The following is a 20,410-nucleotide window of genomic DNA, read 5'->3' as shown; positions in this document are numbered from 1 at the left end:
TTAAATTTCTCTGCTTTATGTGTTTATGGGCCAGATAATGTTTTCTAACAAAGACAATACTGTTGCATTCTTCTCTCCAAGTGCACAAGTTGCTCAGGGGCTATAATATCTCCTGGAATGCTCTCTGTGTGTTCCCTGTATTCCTCCGAGCATCCCATCTGCCAGAGGCTAGCGTTACCTCGCAGACAGCAATTACCAGCTCCAGTTCTGGTGCTGGAGAACAGTACTGCCCTGTTCTCCAGCAGCAGTCCTTTGCTGTACAATGTACTTGCACCTTTCCCAGCAAAATGCTGTGGATCTGATCACCGGTTCAGAGGGACATTTCGTGAATTCCAAAGATGCTTCCAACTTATGACTTATTCTCTGTAAACATATAAATATATTCTGCATTTCCTGCAAGGTTTTATAGGGCTCGTAATTACAAGCAAGCCACTTACTAATCCAGAGTAAAGCCAGTGACAGCAAAGTACTGCTTAGCATTGCCCTTGTACTCCTGAAGTTCTACTTTCTAGTGACTTGGACCTTGGAGAGGCTGAGAGCAGAAAAAAACAACTATGACTGGTTATGTGACACCTCATATAACGTGGTGCCATTTTTTTAAATTGCTGTATGTCTCTAATTCTTTTTTTTTGTGTGTGTGTGTGTGAAAAAACATTAGTTTTCCTTATTCAGCTCCTGTAATTTTTCTTTTGGGGGTATTGGAAGGAACTGGTCTGACAGGAGGAAGATACTGACACTGGCATTAGCATAGGCACAATCACCTTGAGGATGGGAACTGAGGAGAAAAAAAAAAATGAGGCAAAGGTTAAATTCAGTGGGGCCCTGCTGTTGCTGATTTTTGTTTCTGATCTTATACATAATTTTATCATTCCAAACCCATTGCTTACCAGCACTAGGCATTTGACAAGACACAATCAGCGAAATGACATTTACTCCAAATTCTTAGTCACATTATTATTGATCAGAAGATCTGAACACCGCCTGTGTTCAAAGCAGGCTGTGCCTGCTTTTTCTGTACTCCTGCAATGTATGTAGTCTTGGAGGCTGTGCCTAGGATGAGCAGCACTGTGAGGGAGTCTTCATAAAACAATCCACATTTCAGCACATGCTTCCCTCTATCCTACTGCTGAACTCATTAACCTTAAGACTTCAAAAAATACTTCAAAAGACATGCCACCTGTACTCATTTAAAGCCCACAACTGAAGTCTGCACGGATCTTTACCATTGTAAGAGACTGTATTGCCTAACAGGGGCAGCAGAAGCCAAAGTAAAAACAAATCCATCAGCTCTGGCTTGGTTTTAAGCTCTAGAGCCCATAGTGTGTAAAGATACAAGGATCCAGCCACACTAGCATGACGAAGGGAGATGGTTGTGTTCTTTGTAGTAACTCCCCATTTCTCTCCTCAGTCTAACTTTTCTCCATCGTTTTCAAGAGCTTCCATTTCAGCAAGTCCAGAGAGATGGGCTGGCCCCCAGGGAAGGGAAACAAATGTGAAGATGGCTTAAAAAAAATAAAATTCCTACGATTTTCAGACATCAATCATTTACCCACTGCTTAATGTTTAAAAAAGTCATGTTATTGCTTTAAAAAGTTGCTTTTTGTTTTTAACAAAGAAAGTGTTGAACTTTTGTTCTGAGACTTGCCTTTAAACATATGAAACCTGAAGTTCATAAACAATGACACTTTGCTACTGCTAAGTGCTAAAACTGGTAACAGTGCGATTATGAAGAACCATGGGAAGATTATTCAATAATAGTCTTCTGCCTTTTTTATTTATAAATAAGCCATGAGATGAATAAATTTAAAATAAACCCTGATATGTATGATGAGGCACTTACCAGCTAGAAGACCTAAAATACGCCTTCTGAGCATTCTTGCGTGACCCCAATTGCCAAAACTGTACCCAAGGAAAAAAAAAAATATCCCATTAGCCAAACCCTGTCTTGTCACTAGACAAATCAGCCTTGCACTGAAACTTGGAAGAGTGAAGTAATCCAAAATGAAGAACTAATATAATGAGTGAAGAAGGCTTTATAACTGAAAAACGTGTGAAATTAATGAACTTTATTTAAATTGATTCTGTCAATAAAGAGATAAAAACATAAAGGCATACTGCTAATTTTGTGTTTTACCCAAGTTTTAAAGTTTCCAGTACAAAGGATTTAAAGACACTACTAAAGAAGCAATATTTGGGCATGATCCGCTGCTGTCAGTATTAGTTCTTCTGTTGATTTGTACAGAGTGTATCCATTTCAACGGAAGATCACATTTTAAGTCCTGTTTATGAATAATCAAACACTGATTCTTAAGCATGACATATACATCATGACTCACCTGTAATTGCTTTTTAGTTATTGAAGAATACCTTTTTTAAAAATCTGATGGTGCTTCAGACACCGAAAAACTTTTGTGTTCTCAACCTTTCTTTTTTTGTGTAAAGCGCTGGCATAAATTTATACGAAAATTTGAGCACAGAAAGCTACAATGTGTGAACACCTTAAACCTATTACTTAATGCTTCTGGAAGTTAGAACAAACTCTTGCGACTGAGACACCTTGCTAGGATATTTCTGCAGGCTATCCCTACAGTATTCGTACTGTTTGGCAGTTCCATATGGTCAAGGAAGCCAAGAGGCATGTCAAAGTCTGGAAGGCTGCGATAAAAATAGATGGCTAAAATAGAACATGTAGAAAGAGTTGTTTTAGCAGTCAGAAAACTACAGTCTGTACTCTTTTCTATAGCAATACACATTGCTGTTTTAAAAGATGAGGATGTTTTTGTAGTTGTTTGCTATTCCTTTTTTTTTTTTTCCTCCAGTCATTTGTAAATGTCACCCACAAGCAGCTCTGTTTCTAGTTTTCACTAGAGGAATGAGCCTTATGAGCAGGTGTAGATGGTAAAAATCAAATTGATGAGTTAAAATGATGGTTCCTGACAGTTTTACAGATAAAAATCTAAAATGCACCAGGATGCTGGAAAGACAGTATGTACATGTAAAAAAAAATGCTCCTCTCATCATAACGGTGTCCTCTTTTAAAGGTTTTACAACTACTTAGCTATAAAAAAATTCTCTCTGGGCTGAGGCATGACATAAAATATCTCTGGTATGGTAAAATTTCTTCCTTGTAATAAATATAATTAAAATCCATTTGGGTCCTTTTCTTTAATATTTTTTTATAATCCCTAGATTCCACATAAACAATCTGCCTGAAGGATGAGAATAACTAAAGCCATTTTACAGAAAAATATACAGCAAATGTCAAAGCTATGTGAAATCACATATGCACATTGCCTGTCTATGCTGAGGATTTTCATGTCTCTAGCTACACCTTTATTTGTAGATCAAGATGGTGTCACTGTAAATGACCTATGAAAACATAAAATTCCCTATGTAAAATGTATATTGATAGCCATTGTTTCTACGAGTAAATTGGGTACAGAATTACTTCCCACTTTTCAGCTAGTGAGATTGGCATTCCAGTGTATAAAGGGACTTGTACCTCATCAGTCAGTGATGTTAATAGTATCTGGGATTATTTCTGAGTTTTCAGATCCAAATAGTATTTATAGGCCTTGAGCAAAGTCAGGAAATATTTGGTTTAACAGCCCTTGTGCCTGTTTGTAGTTATTCCTAAATAGGGATGCATCTTTTCTGTATTGGAAATTTCAGCTTTGGTAAAACACTATCAGTATTGTTTAAAACACAGCAGAGATACTTGTACTAAAATTCAGCAGCTCTCACAAAAACAGCACTTTCTGAACTCTGTGGATAAAAACAAATTACCAGTTTTCTTCCTTGCACAAGGAGATGGGTAATTTTCATATTCTGTCAACAGGGACTGCTAATGCTTGTCTGGATTTCTTTCCTTCTTCCATGGTACATAGCAGAGGGAATGAGAGGGCCTGATTATTGTCTGAGTCTGTGAATCCTGTTTTCTGGAATGTTCTGACAGCGTACTGTGTGCTTACACGTTTGCATGGGGCAACTTTGGCTGTACATAGGACTAGCTGTTTCATAAATAACATAAAAGTCTAAAGTTGAAATCATTATTTAGGAAAAGACTTACTGCCTTATGCCTTCTTGAAGGACTACTGGAGCGCACGCTAACGGTGATGATTGTCCCAACCTTACACAGGCTTTGCAGGACTCTCAGCCGAGTTCACTTGGCATTGTTTCAACCAAGATGCTTACAAATGAAAATTTAATATATGGAAGTGCCTTGGCAATTTGCATTTGGTTTCCAGTGGTTCTTAGTAGTTACAAAGTATGAGCCCTGCAAGAAAGGAATGTAAAGCTCTGGGGTTTGGAGACATACAGGTACTAAAACAAGAAGGAAAAAATAGTTTCGTTCAGATATATTGGACATATCTGAACAACATAAAGCTAGCCGTGTTCACTTCTGTCAAGTAAAACCAAAATGTGCGCTCTGAGACTTGTCTACCACAGCAGGAGGACATATACCACCCCACTGGCTGTGTGCTCCCCTCAGAGCAGAACTAGGCCTGGGTAGCCTGGTGCTCCCACAGCTACTGTGAGGCCTCACAGCCCCCCAGCACCTTCCCACACCACTCCTCCTGACTGGACTCCTCATACAGGCCTGTTAGAGAGCCAAGGTCACTGTGCTGGCAGGCAGCTCCAGTTTACCCACCTTGAAGAAAACGGCAGTTCAGCATTTGCAGCACACAGCAAGCAGGGTGTGTGTGTGTGTGCGTGTGGTGCCTATGCAGCCCCCCCCAGCCCTCTGGTGGCACGCATGCCTGTGCAGGGCACTGGTCCCTCCTGAAGCGAGCTGCAGGCTTGAGATCACCTCTGCCTCACTGAGAGAGGTACAAATAACAACACATTGCTAAGTGAAGATTTTATTTAGAAAGTAGTAGTATTATTTTACTGCAGAAGCTGGCACTAAAGGTGCTTGCTGAGGGGACATTTCTGATCCAGACACAAGACAGCAAGCCATTCACGTTCTCCTGTGTATAGCAGGGTGTCAGTTTTACAGTGGAAGCTGTTTATTTCTTTATAAAATTGCTGTTGTTGTCTCTGCACCCAAAGACGACCAAGCAGGTTCACCACAGGGCACTTGGGTCCAGTCAGGCAGCTCCCCCAAACACCTGCCTCAGCCGGAGGGCTGGAGCCATGAAGGCTGTGTGCTTTGGGTGCCTGTAACAGGGGCGATGCCAGCACAGGTATTTGGGAGAACCTTTGGGAGTACCTTTGGGAATCCCCAGAGCCAACATCGCCCCTGAGGATGTGTGGCTGCGGGCAAGAGTGCAGCTGGAGGCTGGAGCAGCCAGAGTAGTGGGAGTGGTGATGACCTCTCCAGCCACCAGCCCTCAAGGAATTGCTTATTTGCAGCTTTGGACAAACAGGAGTGAAGTGTTTAAGACAAAAAGTTCTTTGGAATAGTTAAAAAAAATAAATAAAAAAAAATCTGGAATTGAAACACAACTGGTTTGGTCGTACCATGGCCCTCAGTAACTAGCCAATAGAAGCTATGTCTTAGCAGCTGTTTCTTTCAAATATGCATGTTGCACAGCTGTTACCAGGTGACAGAAGCACTAAAATAATCTCTGTTACTGCTGAAATTTTACTTGACATATTATAATCCCTTGCTTTCTAAGATCAGGTATTATTACGATAATAATTTATTGATCACTGAGTTAGCTACAAATGTCTAACTTTTTCAGCTAGCTTCAGGATAACGAAGAAAAATGAAAGAATCCACCAAATGGAGTAAGGACAGTGTTAAAAGCAGCAATGAAACAGTTTCTATGAAGTGCATATATAAAACATACATCTTGTTAAAATGAAGCACTTATGTATTGTAGTACTTATGTATTGTAGTGATACATGCCTTAAATCTTAGTAACTGAAAATAAACAGAGTGCCTTGGCTTTGTTTAGGGACCCTGTTTTACCCCCAAATATTTTTAAGATCTTAAGTACTTTGTGGGCATGCTTTTCCTTTACTTAAGGTTTGAAAACATTTCCATTTTCAAAGTGTAACTGAGAAAACTGGACAGAATTTTATTAATAATTGACTGGGGAATCTTGATGTGTGATAATGAATAAAATGCAAATTTTTTTTTTTCCGGCAATCTTTAGGTTTGATTTATGATAAATTATTAATTTTTAGATTGGTTCCAGTTGAAAGAAAACATGTCTTAGCTAGCCATTTTTTTATATTTCTGCTGTGATTAAGTATATTTATTTATTTTTCCATCGTTTAGGAAACCAAGAACTCCTGTCCTAAGAGGCTTGAGGAACAAAACGCCTTTGAAGTTTCTGCAGACATGGTGTTACAGAAGGCACAGGTATGTTGTAATTTCTATGTGCTGGCCGGCAGGAGGGAACCCGAGACAGAGGGAAGGAGCAAAGGGCATGGTGCTTTCTTCTTGACTTCTCATTCATGCCAGATGCATTGGTCTAAAATTTCAATACAAGGACCAAGGTGGTCCTTTGATGGGAATAGCAATGTCAGAGTGGTTCAGCAGAAGAGAAGGAGCAAAAGAGCCTTTAGCTCCCCATATACATCTTGTTATACCAGAAATTAAATGCAATAATAACTTGAGAAAAAATGACAAAATAAAAATTCTGCTCCCTGAAAGATGAGAGTCTTCCCAACAACAAAGTAACATTTCTGTTAATTAAATGTACTCAAAAAAGTCCAAAATAGATGGATGCAGGTCTGTAATAACTTTCAGGGCTGTACATATTTTTAAATATACACTTACGAAAACTCACATTAAAAAAGAAAAAAAAATTATAATAGCCTCATCTTTAACTCCATGTTTCCATTCTCCCCCACGCTACCTCATAAGATTGCACAGATGGAACTAAAATGAAAGATTCCTTGTCCATATTCAGCAAATAAAAGGCTTTTTTCTTATCGGCATCCCTTAACAGTATTGCTTAATGTTATTCTAAAAATATCTTACCCAAGACTACATGCATGCCAAAATGCTTCCAAAAATACATTTTTATTTCACATTTTGATTTATATGTTGCTCAGAAGAGTATCTGTTCATTTAATTATTTCAGTAAACGTTATAATGGTATCACTAACTATGCAAGAGTATTTTGTTTTTTTAAGGAATATAAGCCTACTTGTAATTAAAGAAATGCTATATTAATGACGCTCAAAGTCTCAGAGGGAATAATTTAATGTCCACCTCATAATATTATGCCAGAATTACATTCATAGAAGACTTTTTAATAATCTTTGTTTCTTAATTTAGTTTTGGTGATGAAATACAGAGTAGCACTCAAGGGCTCAAATTTCTACTGTCATCAGCATTTCTGCTCTGTAAATTGTACAAACACGTGTGACTTCCGTCTGCAGGCTTCTTTTCAAGATTCTGTTTAACCTATGAAGAAAGTTAGCTGCAGGCAACAGATTAATTACAGATAATTTCATCATTTTTTTAGCTACTGGAATGCTGGATTGTGTTATGATAGCTAGGTGTGATCTAAACATAAGCAGAAAAGTATATTTTCATGTTGCCATTTCAGCTGTAAATGCAGGTTCACAATAAAATCCATCTCTAGTCTGCAAATTACAGTGATAGCCACTAGGAGTCTCCTGGTTAGGTTTGTGAAGAATTTACATTACTAAGACTGGCAAACGTTTGAATGCAAAACCGGTGACAAATGCTAGATTTTAGCGAAGGAGTCAGCCCTTGCAAGAGACAGCAGACAGCTGCTGAGTGCTGGCAGCTCGGAGAGCTGTGCTACAGCTCCTGCTGTGCCTTGTGACCCTGGGGACAAGGCACCTGCAAAAGCCATGCGAGGTGTGTGGCCAGAATGTAGGAGCTTGCCATAGGAAGGGACGCTTGTTCTGGGGCTCTCACTCCTGCTCCTGATTGTGCTGCTCATCTTTGTAGCTGGCTCCTGGCAGTCACACGGGGGTACAGCTGACAAACTTTTTAAAAACAAGGAAGTTAGATGCAACCTATGTAGTATTTTTGTAGGACAAATGACGGTCGCAGTCATGAAAATTCAAATGTGCTTCTTTTTGTAAGTGTACAGATTTTTTGTGAAATTTTAACAAGTGCTTACAATTAAGGAGCTAAAAGATTTCACCAGCTGTTATTTATTCCTGGGGATTTAAAGCGGATATGTTTTGTAAACTGAAATGCTGCAGTGCCACAATAACTAGCACCTTCACATACTTAACATTGTGCTTATGGTATCTTTGCAAAGTGAATTCTGAAAATGTGAGGTAGCTCTTTTCTCTTCCCCTTTTTAGCTTCCTCTTCCCCCAGGCCAACTACCCATAAGTGTACTGTGCCAGACACACTGTTACCAATGCCAAACGCTCAAAGTTCATGAATTATAGAAAGGCAGGATGGCCACACTGTCTCAAACACAACGACCATCCAGTACTGTGACTGACAAGGACAGTCATATTTCGTTGCAGGAAGGCCACTGAAAATAAACATGCATCATCTGCCACCATGCATGCCTCCCACGTAAGAGGCTAAAGATTGATTTAAAATGTACAGGGAAGACAGAAGTTACCAGTCAAACCCTTCTGCAGAGGAAGGAGTTACTTGTTAGGGAAGGATGCAGTCACATGTTCCTTACAGACACAACTCCATGGCCAGAGACTGTGAGCATTAACTGCTCTATGACATTTATTTGTTTATAATTTTTTCATGCTTCTCTCCTCTCAAGCAAAATCCTTTCCCAAGCCCTAAAAATCCTGAGTGACTTTAAAAATGATGAGCTTTAAAACAAATAATAATTTGGTGGGCTATTTGTTTGGCTTTTGCTTTTTGAGCTTCTTAGTTTCATTTTCAAACTCTTCTTTGCAACCAGAAGGACTAAGAAAATGAAGATGGTGTTTTAAATGAAAGTGGTGGATCTCTTATAATCATAGGACTCCAGGGGTTTGAGGTTTCAGAATAATCTCATGAGTTGTCAATACTGAATGTCACCAGAAACTATAATGTTATTCTCAGAACAGATTGCATGAAAGCAATTGTAGGATAGTTTCCTGCTGTCTGCTCCCCAGAATACCTACAGATGCTGTCCTGGAGGGATGGCCCAAAGGTACTTAAGAATGGTGAGCTGCCGCATGCTGGATTAGCTGCTGACTGGAAGAGTGCATTTGCATTTTGTAACAAATCTGCATGTGCAGAACCTTGTTATTTGGCTTATCAACTAAGCAAGCTCACTGAATAAAAAATCATAATGGACTCAGAAAACCATTTAATTCCATGGGGAGTATGCAGAAATAGGTAGGAGACAAACTTTACCATCGACTGCCTCTTTTCCATGCTTGATGCCTTGCTCACTCCTGCCAGCCCTCTGCTAAACCAGCCCTTAAAGATGTGCCGTGAGGCCCCTACCCAGAGGTAGGTGGGCTCTGCTGGGGCAACCCACTCCAGTACTGCCCAGTCTGACCACTACCAGGTTTTCTCAGTACCTAGCCTTCCCTGCTGGAATCTAGAGCCCTTACTTTTAATGTCTTCTGCAGATACAGAGACGAAATTAGTTCTTTATTGTAGGATTGCATGCATTTCAGTGCGTGATTACGTTGTATGTTACTATATACTCTTATGTTGCTCTCACTGACTCCCTAGATTTTACTGCCATCTTCCAACAGAAACTGGGTGAAATTCCTCAGTCTGGCTGTGGTTTAGTGGTCTTATCTATGCCATGCTTATAACTGACATAGACTCAACAGATAGATAGTACCTCAGTCTATATAATTTACCCGTATAGTTTGTGGTGAAAATTTAGGCTGACTGGAGAATGAATATGGAGACGAAACAGAAGATTCATGCAACCTCTTCCTCCTCTTGCAGAAGGAGGCTTAGCTTTTTGGTACCGTTACTTTTCTTAGAGTATCTGAAAGGACCCTGATCTCCAAGGAATTACGAGAAGGCAGCTGAGCATTAACTTGATTTGAATAACAAAAAAACTGCTACATAGGTTTGGTACGCTAAAATATAATATTCATAGTAATAAAACCAAACATTTTTATAAGTCTGTTCATCACTTTGCTATGCTGAAAAGAAATGCTTATATCTCTGCCATTTCAAATTCAGGAATTGTTTTAAGTACAAGAACATGCCTAACTGGAACGCACTCTCTTCCACTGCCCATCTCTTCCTACTATGACAGTGCTATTTTCTTAACTCATTTTCTAAAACTAAAAATGAACACTAAAATAAAAGATCCGCTCATTGGCAAATGCCAAAGGCTCAACCCTACAAATATGTAAAACCTCATTTTGAATGAGGTGTAATTAGATATAGTACAGGTGGACATGAAGCATTTTTTAGGGAAGGGAGTGCTTTGCTGCTTTGGAATACCTCAGGAACACCAACTATTTCTGTAATTTTCCTCATGTTTCAAGTAAGTCATGCCATTAACCACACATATGTGAATACAGAGCATATGTACAATATACATCTATGCTGAAAGCAAATACAACTGTTTATCATGTAGTACATAAACTCGTATCACTAAATATACTTTTTCATTGTGTTCTGTTGCTCCCTTTCTGCATCTCCCCCTACTCTCCCTCCAGTTCCTCCTCTTCTTCCACTCCTCTTGTTAGGATTCTGGTGGCCTTCTGCATCTCAAGTGCTCATGCAGCAAGTGAGTTACGTCTGTCACCTCAGGTGATTCCCAGGCAAACTTTCATACCCCATCACTGCAGCAAAGACCTTGCTGGGTCAAATATTTACAGGGGGAGTTCTGCCACCATTTTAATACATAGATATAATCAAAATGTCTTTTTTTTTTATCATCATTGTTCTATCTAAAGAGTGGGGTGATAATCAAGGCATTCAGAAATTTAAAAAATTGCTTAATATGGGAACTGCTGCAATGTTTATCTGCGCTGAAAGGAAGAAACAGGTTTTCTTGGGCAGCGTACTGCGTTAGAAGAACAAGTTTAAACATCACTGATTGGGGGCTCAATCCTATCCATTACAATTTTGAGGGAGAAAATACACATCATGATAAAGAAAAAAGTAAACAACCATATTACACAAGGCACGTTGCATTTATTTGTTTTTAAACAGGAGCTGCTTGGAGGTTTAGAGTGTCAAAGTCATGTCAGCAGAGATGGATTAGTGGGCAGAGAGCAAGTGGCGCAGTCAAAGGATCACAGTGAATGTAATTTATTCGCGTAGCTCCGCAATTTATCACGTGGCTATTACCATAATGTACGTGGGAAGCAGCTGCATGCATGCACATAATGCCTTAAATGTATGTGTGGTTGGACCTGAACTCCTTACAGAACAGTAGTGGTTGCAAATGATACCATAAGGCGTTTAAAAGCAAATTTCCTTCCTGTGGGGATTCTGTCACACAGTGATGATGATTTGTACACAGGCAAACAAATGTCTTGTAGACTGTTCCCTCACCTACCAGAACTCATGTTTTTTTCAAACCTAAATCATCTGGGTAACATGATGTAAATTTCCAGTGCTTTATTAATATATATGTTTTGTGCCTCAAACTCACATTCTGTAGTAAAGGAATACCGTATCTTCCACTTATTTATTTCCGTAAAATGTTTATTTCTGTAAAATACTAAGTATTTGTGAGAAGAAAAAAGTTATCTGCAAGTTGAAGATTTCCTCCAATCTCCCTGACCTCTTAGAGCACAATCTGTCAAATACTCAGGAGCGGCACAGCTGTAAAAGGCTGATATATGCTGTCTGCCTCATTTCTCATACCTGTACAATTATTTACCAAGCCCAGCATTTCCAAAATTGTTTTCTAATTTTAGGAGCATCCAAATTAAGGAACTTGACTTTAGTCTTTCTTAGTTGACCTGAATGCCTGCAGTCTCACTTAAAGAAAAAAAAGCTCTCAACGGTTCGTAGAGCCAGCCCCTATACGAAGAGCTTTCTTATGCTTCCCGTGCACACAAATGTTAATATGTGCTGCCTGGGGTACCCAGGCTCCAATAACGTTGTCTGTGCCAGCGCAGGCTTGCCCAAAACGCTCCAGCAGCACAGCTCCCACCACCACTTTTGAGCTTCTGCAGCTTGAGCAAGCCTTGAGAAATGATGCTGAATTATACAATGCTATGATGCTTTCAGGTGACTGTATTAGAACCAATTCACTGAATACTTTCATGATCGAGGCAAACGTGCCCTGGTTAGGGTTTAACGGACTACAAGTTTTATGCTGCTTTCTTTTAAGTCATTAAAAGTTGACCTAAAGACACACTGAATCGAGACAAAGTCAAGCTAGGCCCCAATAATAAGAACATCGCATTGCCTAGCTTCATGTACTGCTTGGCATTTGTTTAGCAGAACCCTCTCACATTTGGAACATGAGGCAGATTTTCCAGGATATTTATATGTGCACTACAGGACTTCCATTTTGCAGCCATCTAGCACAAGGATATATCCGCTAGTTATGAAAATTAAAAGCTTGCCTTACCATTGCGCAGAAAGTCTCAGGAGGATCTCCACACGTTATGTCTGGGGGATCCAGAGTCACTCTTACGTATTTGATCATGTCTCTGGCTTCTGGCTGGCAGGCCATGTAATCCCATACTTTTCCTTCTTCTGTGTAAATCTGAGTCTTACACACATCATAATGTCCCCACACAGAAGGATAATGCTGCATCACGGAAGATACGGTAACCCAGAGGGCGTGAAGTGACAGGAATCTTGACAAATACATTTCTAAATCCTTTTATGTCACCTTTGTAAGGATGTTCAGTACCGGTGTACGTGCAGTCTATATAGGTTATACATATATATACATATACATGTATGTATTTTATAAAATAGGTTCCAACTCAAACATGAAGCATTAGGATACAGTGTTTGCTTTACTAAGTTGAAGACTTTGGTAGAAGCCACACAGACCCCAGTGACAGCCTTTCACAGGTACGTAGAGCTTGTCCTTTGTCTTATAACTTATCTGTCAGGGCTTCTTGTAAAAGATGTCCAATAGCAGATAATACTTTGTGAAGCTGCGGGTCTTCAGCTACACTGTCGATAACCCTGAGTGATCCTCCGTGTTCACAGCTCACAGGGGATGCCCAGATGCATTGATAAATCAGTATCTGAAGCAAAAGGATGAGTGTCTACAGGCTGGTGTCTGTTTCCCATCAATCATTCTTTTCTTCTGGCACCAGCACCCTTTTAGAAACAATAAAAGTTAGAGTTATTGTCCAAGAATCAATGCATTACAAAATATATTACATGTTGACATTTTGGAGGTTTGATGCAATATAAAGCAAATTGGTATAATATGGATAACCTTTACTGTGGGTGCTGTGCTACAATGGACAAACCACCCAAATCATTCAGAGTGAAAAGTATTTTCACATGAAGGATTGAACTCTTCTCTAACAAACACAGATCTATAACGCTCCAGGTGAGTTACATGTTTCTGCTTCCAAAACTGTACTTTATTCCTTGCAACACCAGAGAGCAGACTACAGAACTTGAGTATTGTGCATGTCTATCCAGGCAAGCAGGGGAGCAGGGAACCAAACTCTGTGGTGAAACAGCAGGAAGGCTCTTCTATTGAGGTGACAAAGGGATGAGTACCAGGTCTGATAGTCTCTTGGCAAGAGGACCTCAGTGAGCTCCAAAAGCCTTACATGGTTCTTACACTCTTTTTTTTTTTTTGGAAGAGTAACAAAGATACTGTAAATGCACTTCTGTTTCCTTGAAACTTCTCATTAGCATTGGAAGAGCTTTGCTCCTTTTTTTCTTCTTTAACTGATCATGCTGATAAACTACTGATAAAGATAATAGTTCATTTATCGTTTACTGTCAGGATGCTCTCCCCTTCTAGGATGGATGTTGTATTTTCCTAGGTTTGCGGGTGGGGGTCCCTGTGTACTCGGTATTTATTTCATAGCAGATATATCCTCTTTCCCCCCTTCAAAATGTTAACTAGAAATTCGCTCGGTTTATGTCACGTCAATCATTTTATTACACACAGAAAATCCCAGGATGTTATTACAATGACAACATATGTATTTGGTAAAAATACAAACAGTGTGCGGGGGAAACTGCAAAGATGGGGTAAGCTCCCTAAACACGGACAGGCAAAAACCAGACTACAAACTCCATCTCATCTCTTTCAGCCTGCGCCTGTTGGCAGCCTGTGCCAGCTGAGGACAGGAGTTGGTGCACTGCTTTCTGTGGCCGTAGGACTGGACTCTGCAGGAGGAGGATTTCAGACAGCCACCACAGCACCTCTGCACTCTTTTTGTCTGGATGCTGCTAAAATCTGAGCAAACCCTTCAGGCAGACGTCAAGGAACAACCGTAAGTCATCATGTTCTGTCACCCACTTTGCTTGTTCTGATGCTTAAATTGTGTGCCATGAACCCTCCTCTACCCCAAACCACAGCAAGTGTCATATGACTCGCTGAGCTCCTGTGTATGTCTCTTTGGTAATACACATTTTCAAAACTTATCTTCAAAGCTATTCACAAACGGCATCCCTATATTTAAATAATGCTTCATCTTAAACTGAGCTAAACTGCAGACACTATGAAATGCCAACAGATGGTTGAATTGTGTTTCCATAGCAAAGTAATTTACAATAATTGCCGTATGGACGTAAATGCAATTTTCCATTATATTCGTTTTATCAAATGTTACCATACAACTCTGGTATATTTTATCAGAATATGCAGAGAATATCTGAAGTTTCATGCAATAACAATTCTCAATTAGATCAAATACATTTAAGCCTCAAATATGAATTTGACATAAAAGAAAAAATATCTAAAACTAAATTAAAATTAGATCTTCTTAAGAATCACGTTGGGTAGTACCATAGCTTTATAAGCAGCCTTACATTATTTTTTGTTTGATTTCAGTGGCAATATTTACTTACTATCTTAGATTTTAATAATTCAGAGAAGTTTTTCCACATCCTTCTAAAGACACCCTCATACTTGTCTCCTCTAGTCCTTTCTAATGTATTTTGCAGGGGAAAAAAAAAAAAGTCACATAGCCTAGCACAGTCATTATACAGAAGGGAAAAATATTCTCTGCTTAAAATAAAAGCCAAAAAAAAAAAAAGAGAGGCCCTTGACCTGGCTCAAAACCTGCAAATTATTTGAAATTTATTGTCAGAAATCAGAACACAGTCTCTATTAGAGAATGCTTGGTCATAGCTGGAATGAACAGTCGGTGAACATCATGTTTCTGTGTAGAAATAAGAAGTTACAAGGTTTAATTATCCTTAGTCTACAAGCTTTTATATTCAGGAAAAATAGATTTGTTTTCTTTAATATTTTCCTTGCTAGCTTTTCAGTTTCCAATAACCTTTTTATAACTGCTGAGATGCAGATCTACAAATAAACAAGACTGGATAGGACTGAAATAATAGGAAGCAAGCCGCTACCTTAACACACTGTGCTAAAACACTTCCCATATAACGAATTCTCATTAAAGTAAGCCAGAGTCATAATGATGGTCGTTACACAGAATTATAGACTATAACATCGATCGAATTTAGTGCACTGACAAGGAAAAAGTGCAGAGGAGTGCAAGACATCTGAGTATTAGGCAGATGTAGAACTGTACGACAGACATCCCTGACAAGAAGCAGCCAATTATAGCTTAAAATTCTGGCATATAACCAGTTCTGATTAATAGTTTTCCATTACATTACAGACATATTATTAATGTATTAAAAATGTCAAGCTTTGGCAAGAACTAATACAGCATGGCTCAGTTAGTCTGCAATATCTTCTTTTAATGAGCTTCCATTGATACAGAGAAAGATATTGACCAAAGCACATTAAGGATCATATGCTAAGCGCTATTGGGGTTTTTCTAACAGAGCCATACAATTCGTCTTGCTTATATTTATTCCTGCAGAGTCACTTGCTATATGCATTCCATATTTCAGTGCTCTAATTCTAAAAATATGTGCATTATTTTGTAAAAAACACTTAGAATAACATTTCTGAAGTTTATAGCTGCGCGCGCCCCGTAGCACTAAGCCTCTTGCTGTGGGTAACAAAGCAGCAGTTTTTACCCCCTCAATTAACGCCTGCACATTTGACCTTACAAGAAGCAACCAACAAATCAGGAATAACCAGTAAGTGACACCCCCACCTACCCTCTGCACCTCCTGTTCCCTGTCCGCCAGCTTGTCCCAGGCTCTGGGGGCGCAGGGCCCACGGGGCTGACTGTGGGAGGGAGTGACACAGCTATGGATTGAGGGCAAGGTGGCAGCACGCTGCTGGAGGACAGCTAACACACCAGAAACCTTCAAGGCACCCTGCCTTGTGGGGCAACAGCGGTGTGAACTGCTGAGCAGCGGGGGCCTTGGATTTTCACATGCCATATCCTCTGCAACCTGAAAAACAGGAGGCATTCCCCAGGCACCTGGGAGCTGAACACCGCCTCTGTTGTCCCTGCCTTCCCCCAAAGCACCTCTCTGTGCAAAGTGGAGGACATTTAGGCTACAATGAGCATGTCACAGATCGGCTGCATCACACGTTTAAGGAAGGCAAACAGCTGACCCCCAGACTAAAACTGGCTGTAAAGGTGCACATGCGGCCTCCTCCCAGGTGGGTGAGGCTGCCAGTCAGACCTCATGCAGCATTTCCATTTTGCAGCCTGAGCAGATACCCCCTTCTCTACAAACCAGCTAAAATGCACCTCGGCAGAATTACTGCTGGTGAAGAACTTCAGCTCTTGTCAGGGGTTGTTAGCAAACACACCCCCTCTGCCTCCTTCCATCACAGAGAAAATCCAACCCCCGGCCCCAGATAATTCCCTCGGCACAAAAGGCATCAGCTGGAAGCTCTGCAGTCCCTCTCCTGCATCAGGTCCCTGCTGAAAAGTTGCTGCACAGTGTTACAGGGTGGTTCCTGGCCTTCGATTCTGACATACAGCAGGTATGTGAAGAATGCAATAAAATAACAAGCAATCGCTTCTCCTACAGTCCAGGTATTTGATAAACCATACACTGCCACGACACAGGAGTAAGAACAAGAGTCCGACTCAGTTACTATGATTTACGCCAGTGTGAGGAGAACTGGTTAAAATCCCTAACTGATGCATGGAATGGGGGCTGTCAGCTGACAGCGTGGGGGCCTGCAGAACGCTTTTTTCCAAAGGAAAAAGTTTGCACCCCTAACAGCTTGTATCCCTGTGGGAAGTTTGTATCCCAGCTTCAGCAGAGGGGTGTATCTAATCACGCCCAGGTAAAAAGATCCTTTATGTCCACGCCAATTATTAATTATAATTGATGAAATAATAGGTATTACAAAACAGAACTAATCCTCATTCCTGCATGTCACAACATTTAATCAAAACCAAACATTTTTACCTTGGTACACCTAGAAAACTTGACAGCCCAGTACACACACAGCTCCAATCTGAAAAATAGTAACAATCGCATCCCATCTTATGCAGAATTAGTTATCTATGCAAACAAAAATGGAACCTATATTTAACTATTTAATGCACACTTCCCATCACACTCAGATCCAAGTATACTCCAAACAATTGCTGTAGTGCCTGTAGACTCAAACCCTGCTCCAAACAAAGCTTATCTTCTATTTTTATCAGGCTTATTCAACTATCTAGCAGAAAAAGATTTCTTTGTCTCAGGAGAAATTTAAAATGTCAATAATTATTGGCTGAGGAAAATAAGATAGAGAGTTCTGCTCCCAAAAAGCTGGGTTTCGGCACTGCACTTAAATTATTTTGGGTTTTCCCACATCATTCTTTGCTGAGTGACACCTCACACCACCGCTGCCATTACTTGCAGGGTATCATCGGCAGTCAGCATATGGAGCCAAGGCACTTGAGCTATTTAAATTTTAAAGCCTTCGTGTATAGCTGCGTTAAGGTTTTCCTCTAGAATCTTTATAATTGTGGTTTATTGCCTTAAATATCTCTGTACCTAGACTCAATCTGTTGTGCAAGTTTTTCCTCTCTGAATTTAAGTCAGCATTTGGGGTGGCTGGGGCTTTTTTGGTTATTTTTCACCCGGTCAGGTAATATTATGCACTCTTCAGAAAGCAGAACCTGGGGGTATAGGGCTACCAAGCCTCCAAGGCAGGGTGGGAGCTGCTGACTTTCTAAAGCCTGATGAAATTCTAAGTTCTTACTGTCAAAATGGAACGAAAGCAGAAGTCTAACGGATCCTGAATTTTTTCTGTGCTATTGCCAGACTTCACATACGTAGCTAGAAAGTTGGTGCCACTTCTTATCAGCGTCACGGGGCTGAGGCTTGATGGCAGTCCATGGGTCTATTGGAAAAATGCTGCTAATTGCTGGAAGCTCTCTGGTGAACGTCCTTTAAAGCTCCAAAAACATGCCTGAAATCAACCTTTATTTTTCGTTGCAAATCCAGGAAAAAAAAAAAAAAAAAGCATCTAAACCCACCAAAATCAAACCCGGGAAAGTTCTGCTGGGGTTTTCCTCGTTTTGATTGGCTGCCTAGGCCCCAGCTGCTCATCCCGAGCCGCATTGTCCTTAGGCAAGGCAGTGATTTATTCCCTCTTTAAAAGCATCTCCACCGTTTGTTTCACTCACTGTCTCTGCTAACATCTCTGCAGAAGCGAGGCTGGCTCCTAGCACATCAAATCCAGAATATCGAAAAGTTGATTGCGGAACAATAAAAGTGCATTCGGTACAGGCCAGAAAAGCACATGGACCAACTTTGAGAGTACAAAAGCATCTGCTTTATCAGATTTAGCTCATCTGTGCTGCTCACCATCATTAGGTGTCCCTTTAGATACATTTTTGGGGGGGTCAGCGCTTAGAAAAATCACTTGCAGTTTCCGACGCGAGGGAACCGTTTCCAGGTTGAGCACCAGCGCCCCGTCCGCTCCATCGGGGTTACTCTCCCCACCCTCCTTGGAAGCCGACTTTGGGTCTTCTTCTCCCCCAAAAGCCAGCCAAGTGCTCGCCGGGGGGCAGCGGCCGGGCACCCCCCGGCCCCTCTGCGTCCCTCCCCGCTGCCTCGCCCCTTCCGAGCCCGGCGCTCCGCGGCCGGCAGGGGGCGCCCGTCCCGCACCCTTCCGCTCCGGGGGGACCCCGGGGGACCGGGGGGGCTCGGGGGGGACCCCGGGGGATTTAAGGGGGGGGCCCCGGCCGCGCCCCCCCCAGCCCCGGTGCCCCCCCGCCCCCCCCGGGGCCGTACTCACCGCGCGGGTCGCCCTCGCCTCACCGCGGGGCGGCGCCGGGACGCGCCGGGGCGGCATCGGGGAGCCGGGGGGCGCCTCCTTCCCTGCCTCCCTCCGCCGAAGTTGGCCCGGGGCGCCGGGCGGCCGCAAAGTTTGGCGCTGGGCGGCGGGCGGTGCCGGGCGGTGCCGGGCGGCCGCTGTCCTCCGGCGGGCAGCTCATCGCCGAGGCGCTCCCCAGCGGGGCTCCCCGCCCGTCACCGCCGCTCGGGGCGGGGGCGGCCCCCGGCGGGGCGGCCGCGGCGCGGGGCCTCGGGGCGAGCGGAGCCGGGAGCGCTGCGGCCGAAGTTGGGGCGGCGGCGGCGGCTCCTCACTTCGGGGCGACCTCCCCGCGACTGGCGGCGAGCGGGGCGGCGGCGCCAGCCTTCCCTCCCCTCCTCCGGGCCCGCCGCCGCGCCGCCCTAGCGCCGCCGCCGCGCCGCCCCCCCGCCCGCCGAGCTCCCCGCCCCCGGGCACGGAGGGTGGGGGGCTCCCGGCCTCGGCACCGGGGCGCGGGCACCGGCGGGGCTGGAGGCGGCCGGGGAACGCCGCTCCTCCGCCTGAGCGCGGCACGGGGTGCTGCGAGGGGAGGGAAAGCGCCGGCTCTGCTGCCGCGATGCTCCTGCCGCCCGCTTCGGACCGGACCCGCCGGGCTCCGGGGGAAACTCTGCCCGGGTGCCCGTGCTGTGCCCGCTCTGCGCGGTTTCCCCCCTGCTCTCGTTCAAGTGAACGCGGTTCTCCCCGTTAGGCTTCCCCAGGCTGTGCGGCACATCGCAAGCTGTTGTCCCGTGTGGGACTTGGGCTCGCTGCTGGCCGCGCCTGGTGCCCGACCTCTGGGCAGCCGGACACGGGCTGCGCTCCGGAGGTGGCTTTGTCTGGTGGTTTGCGTGATGTGCGTAGCGAGAGCTGTTAAACGTGTTTATGGACGCAGCGGTACCGTTGTATTCGCTTGACAAGATTAGGAGTTTTGTATTTTTGCTTTGCCGGGATGTAACCAAATGAAGTGGGGCAGTGGATTTCTGTTGGGTTGAGAAACTCAGCTTTCGTTTTGGGCTGTGGGATTTGGTAGATGGTGAGTAACTGGCAGGAGCCACCGGGGAGGGTGTTTTACCTCTTTCCATATCAGATAGCTAAACCAGCAAAGTCCGAACAATCCCTTCCAGTTCCTCCCAGCCTCCTTTTCTGCGTGCCAGGCAGTGGCATTGCTTCGCTCTTCCCATTGCTTTGCTGGCACTTCTGTGGCTGTGTTAGGGCAGGAGCCATGCACATGG

At 42.8% G+C, this 20,410-nt stretch overlaps 1 protein-coding gene and 1 long non-coding RNA gene across 11 annotated transcripts in view; one reads left to right on the top strand and one right to left on the bottom strand.

The window, feature by feature from the left end:
- Window positions 1–19,359, bottom strand: part of NTNG1 (netrin G1) — a 156,804-nt gene extending 137,445 nt beyond the window's left edge. For 2 of the 9 annotated variants that reach the window (XM_040565176.1, XM_040565168.1), the window contains exons 1-2: window positions 19,125–19,359; window positions 12,414–13,123 (exon numbers count right to left, since the gene is read on the bottom strand). In XM_040565176.1, coding sequence (XP_040421110.1) covers window positions 12,414–12,659 — 246 coding nt within the window. In that variant the 5' untranslated portion in view covers window positions 12,660–13,123; window positions 19,125–19,359. The remainder of the gene's footprint in view (window positions 1–12,413; window positions 13,124–19,124) is intronic. The other 7 variants (XM_040565173.1, XM_040565172.1, XM_040565169.1 and 4 more) reach the window with 6 other exon arrangements.
- The window catches only part of LOC121073801, a 37,479-nt gene continuing 23,302 nt past the window's right edge, over window positions 6,234–20,410 (top strand). For both annotated transcript variants that reach the window (XR_005821951.1, XR_005821950.1), the window contains exons 1-3: window positions 6,234–6,313; window positions 14,083–14,265; window positions 16,710–16,862. This is a non-coding gene — a long non-coding RNA (uncharacterized LOC121073801). The remainder of the gene's footprint in view (window positions 6,314–14,082; window positions 14,266–16,709; window positions 16,863–20,410) is intronic.

Source organism: Cygnus olor, chromosome 8 (assembly GCF_009769625.2).
Source record: "Cygnus olor isolate bCygOlo1 chromosome 8, bCygOlo1.pri.v2, whole genome shotgun sequence".
In the NCBI taxonomy this organism is placed as follows: Eukaryota; Metazoa; Chordata; class Aves; order Anseriformes; family Anatidae; genus Cygnus; species Cygnus olor.
This window is presented reverse-complemented; position numbering and strand designations above follow the sequence as displayed.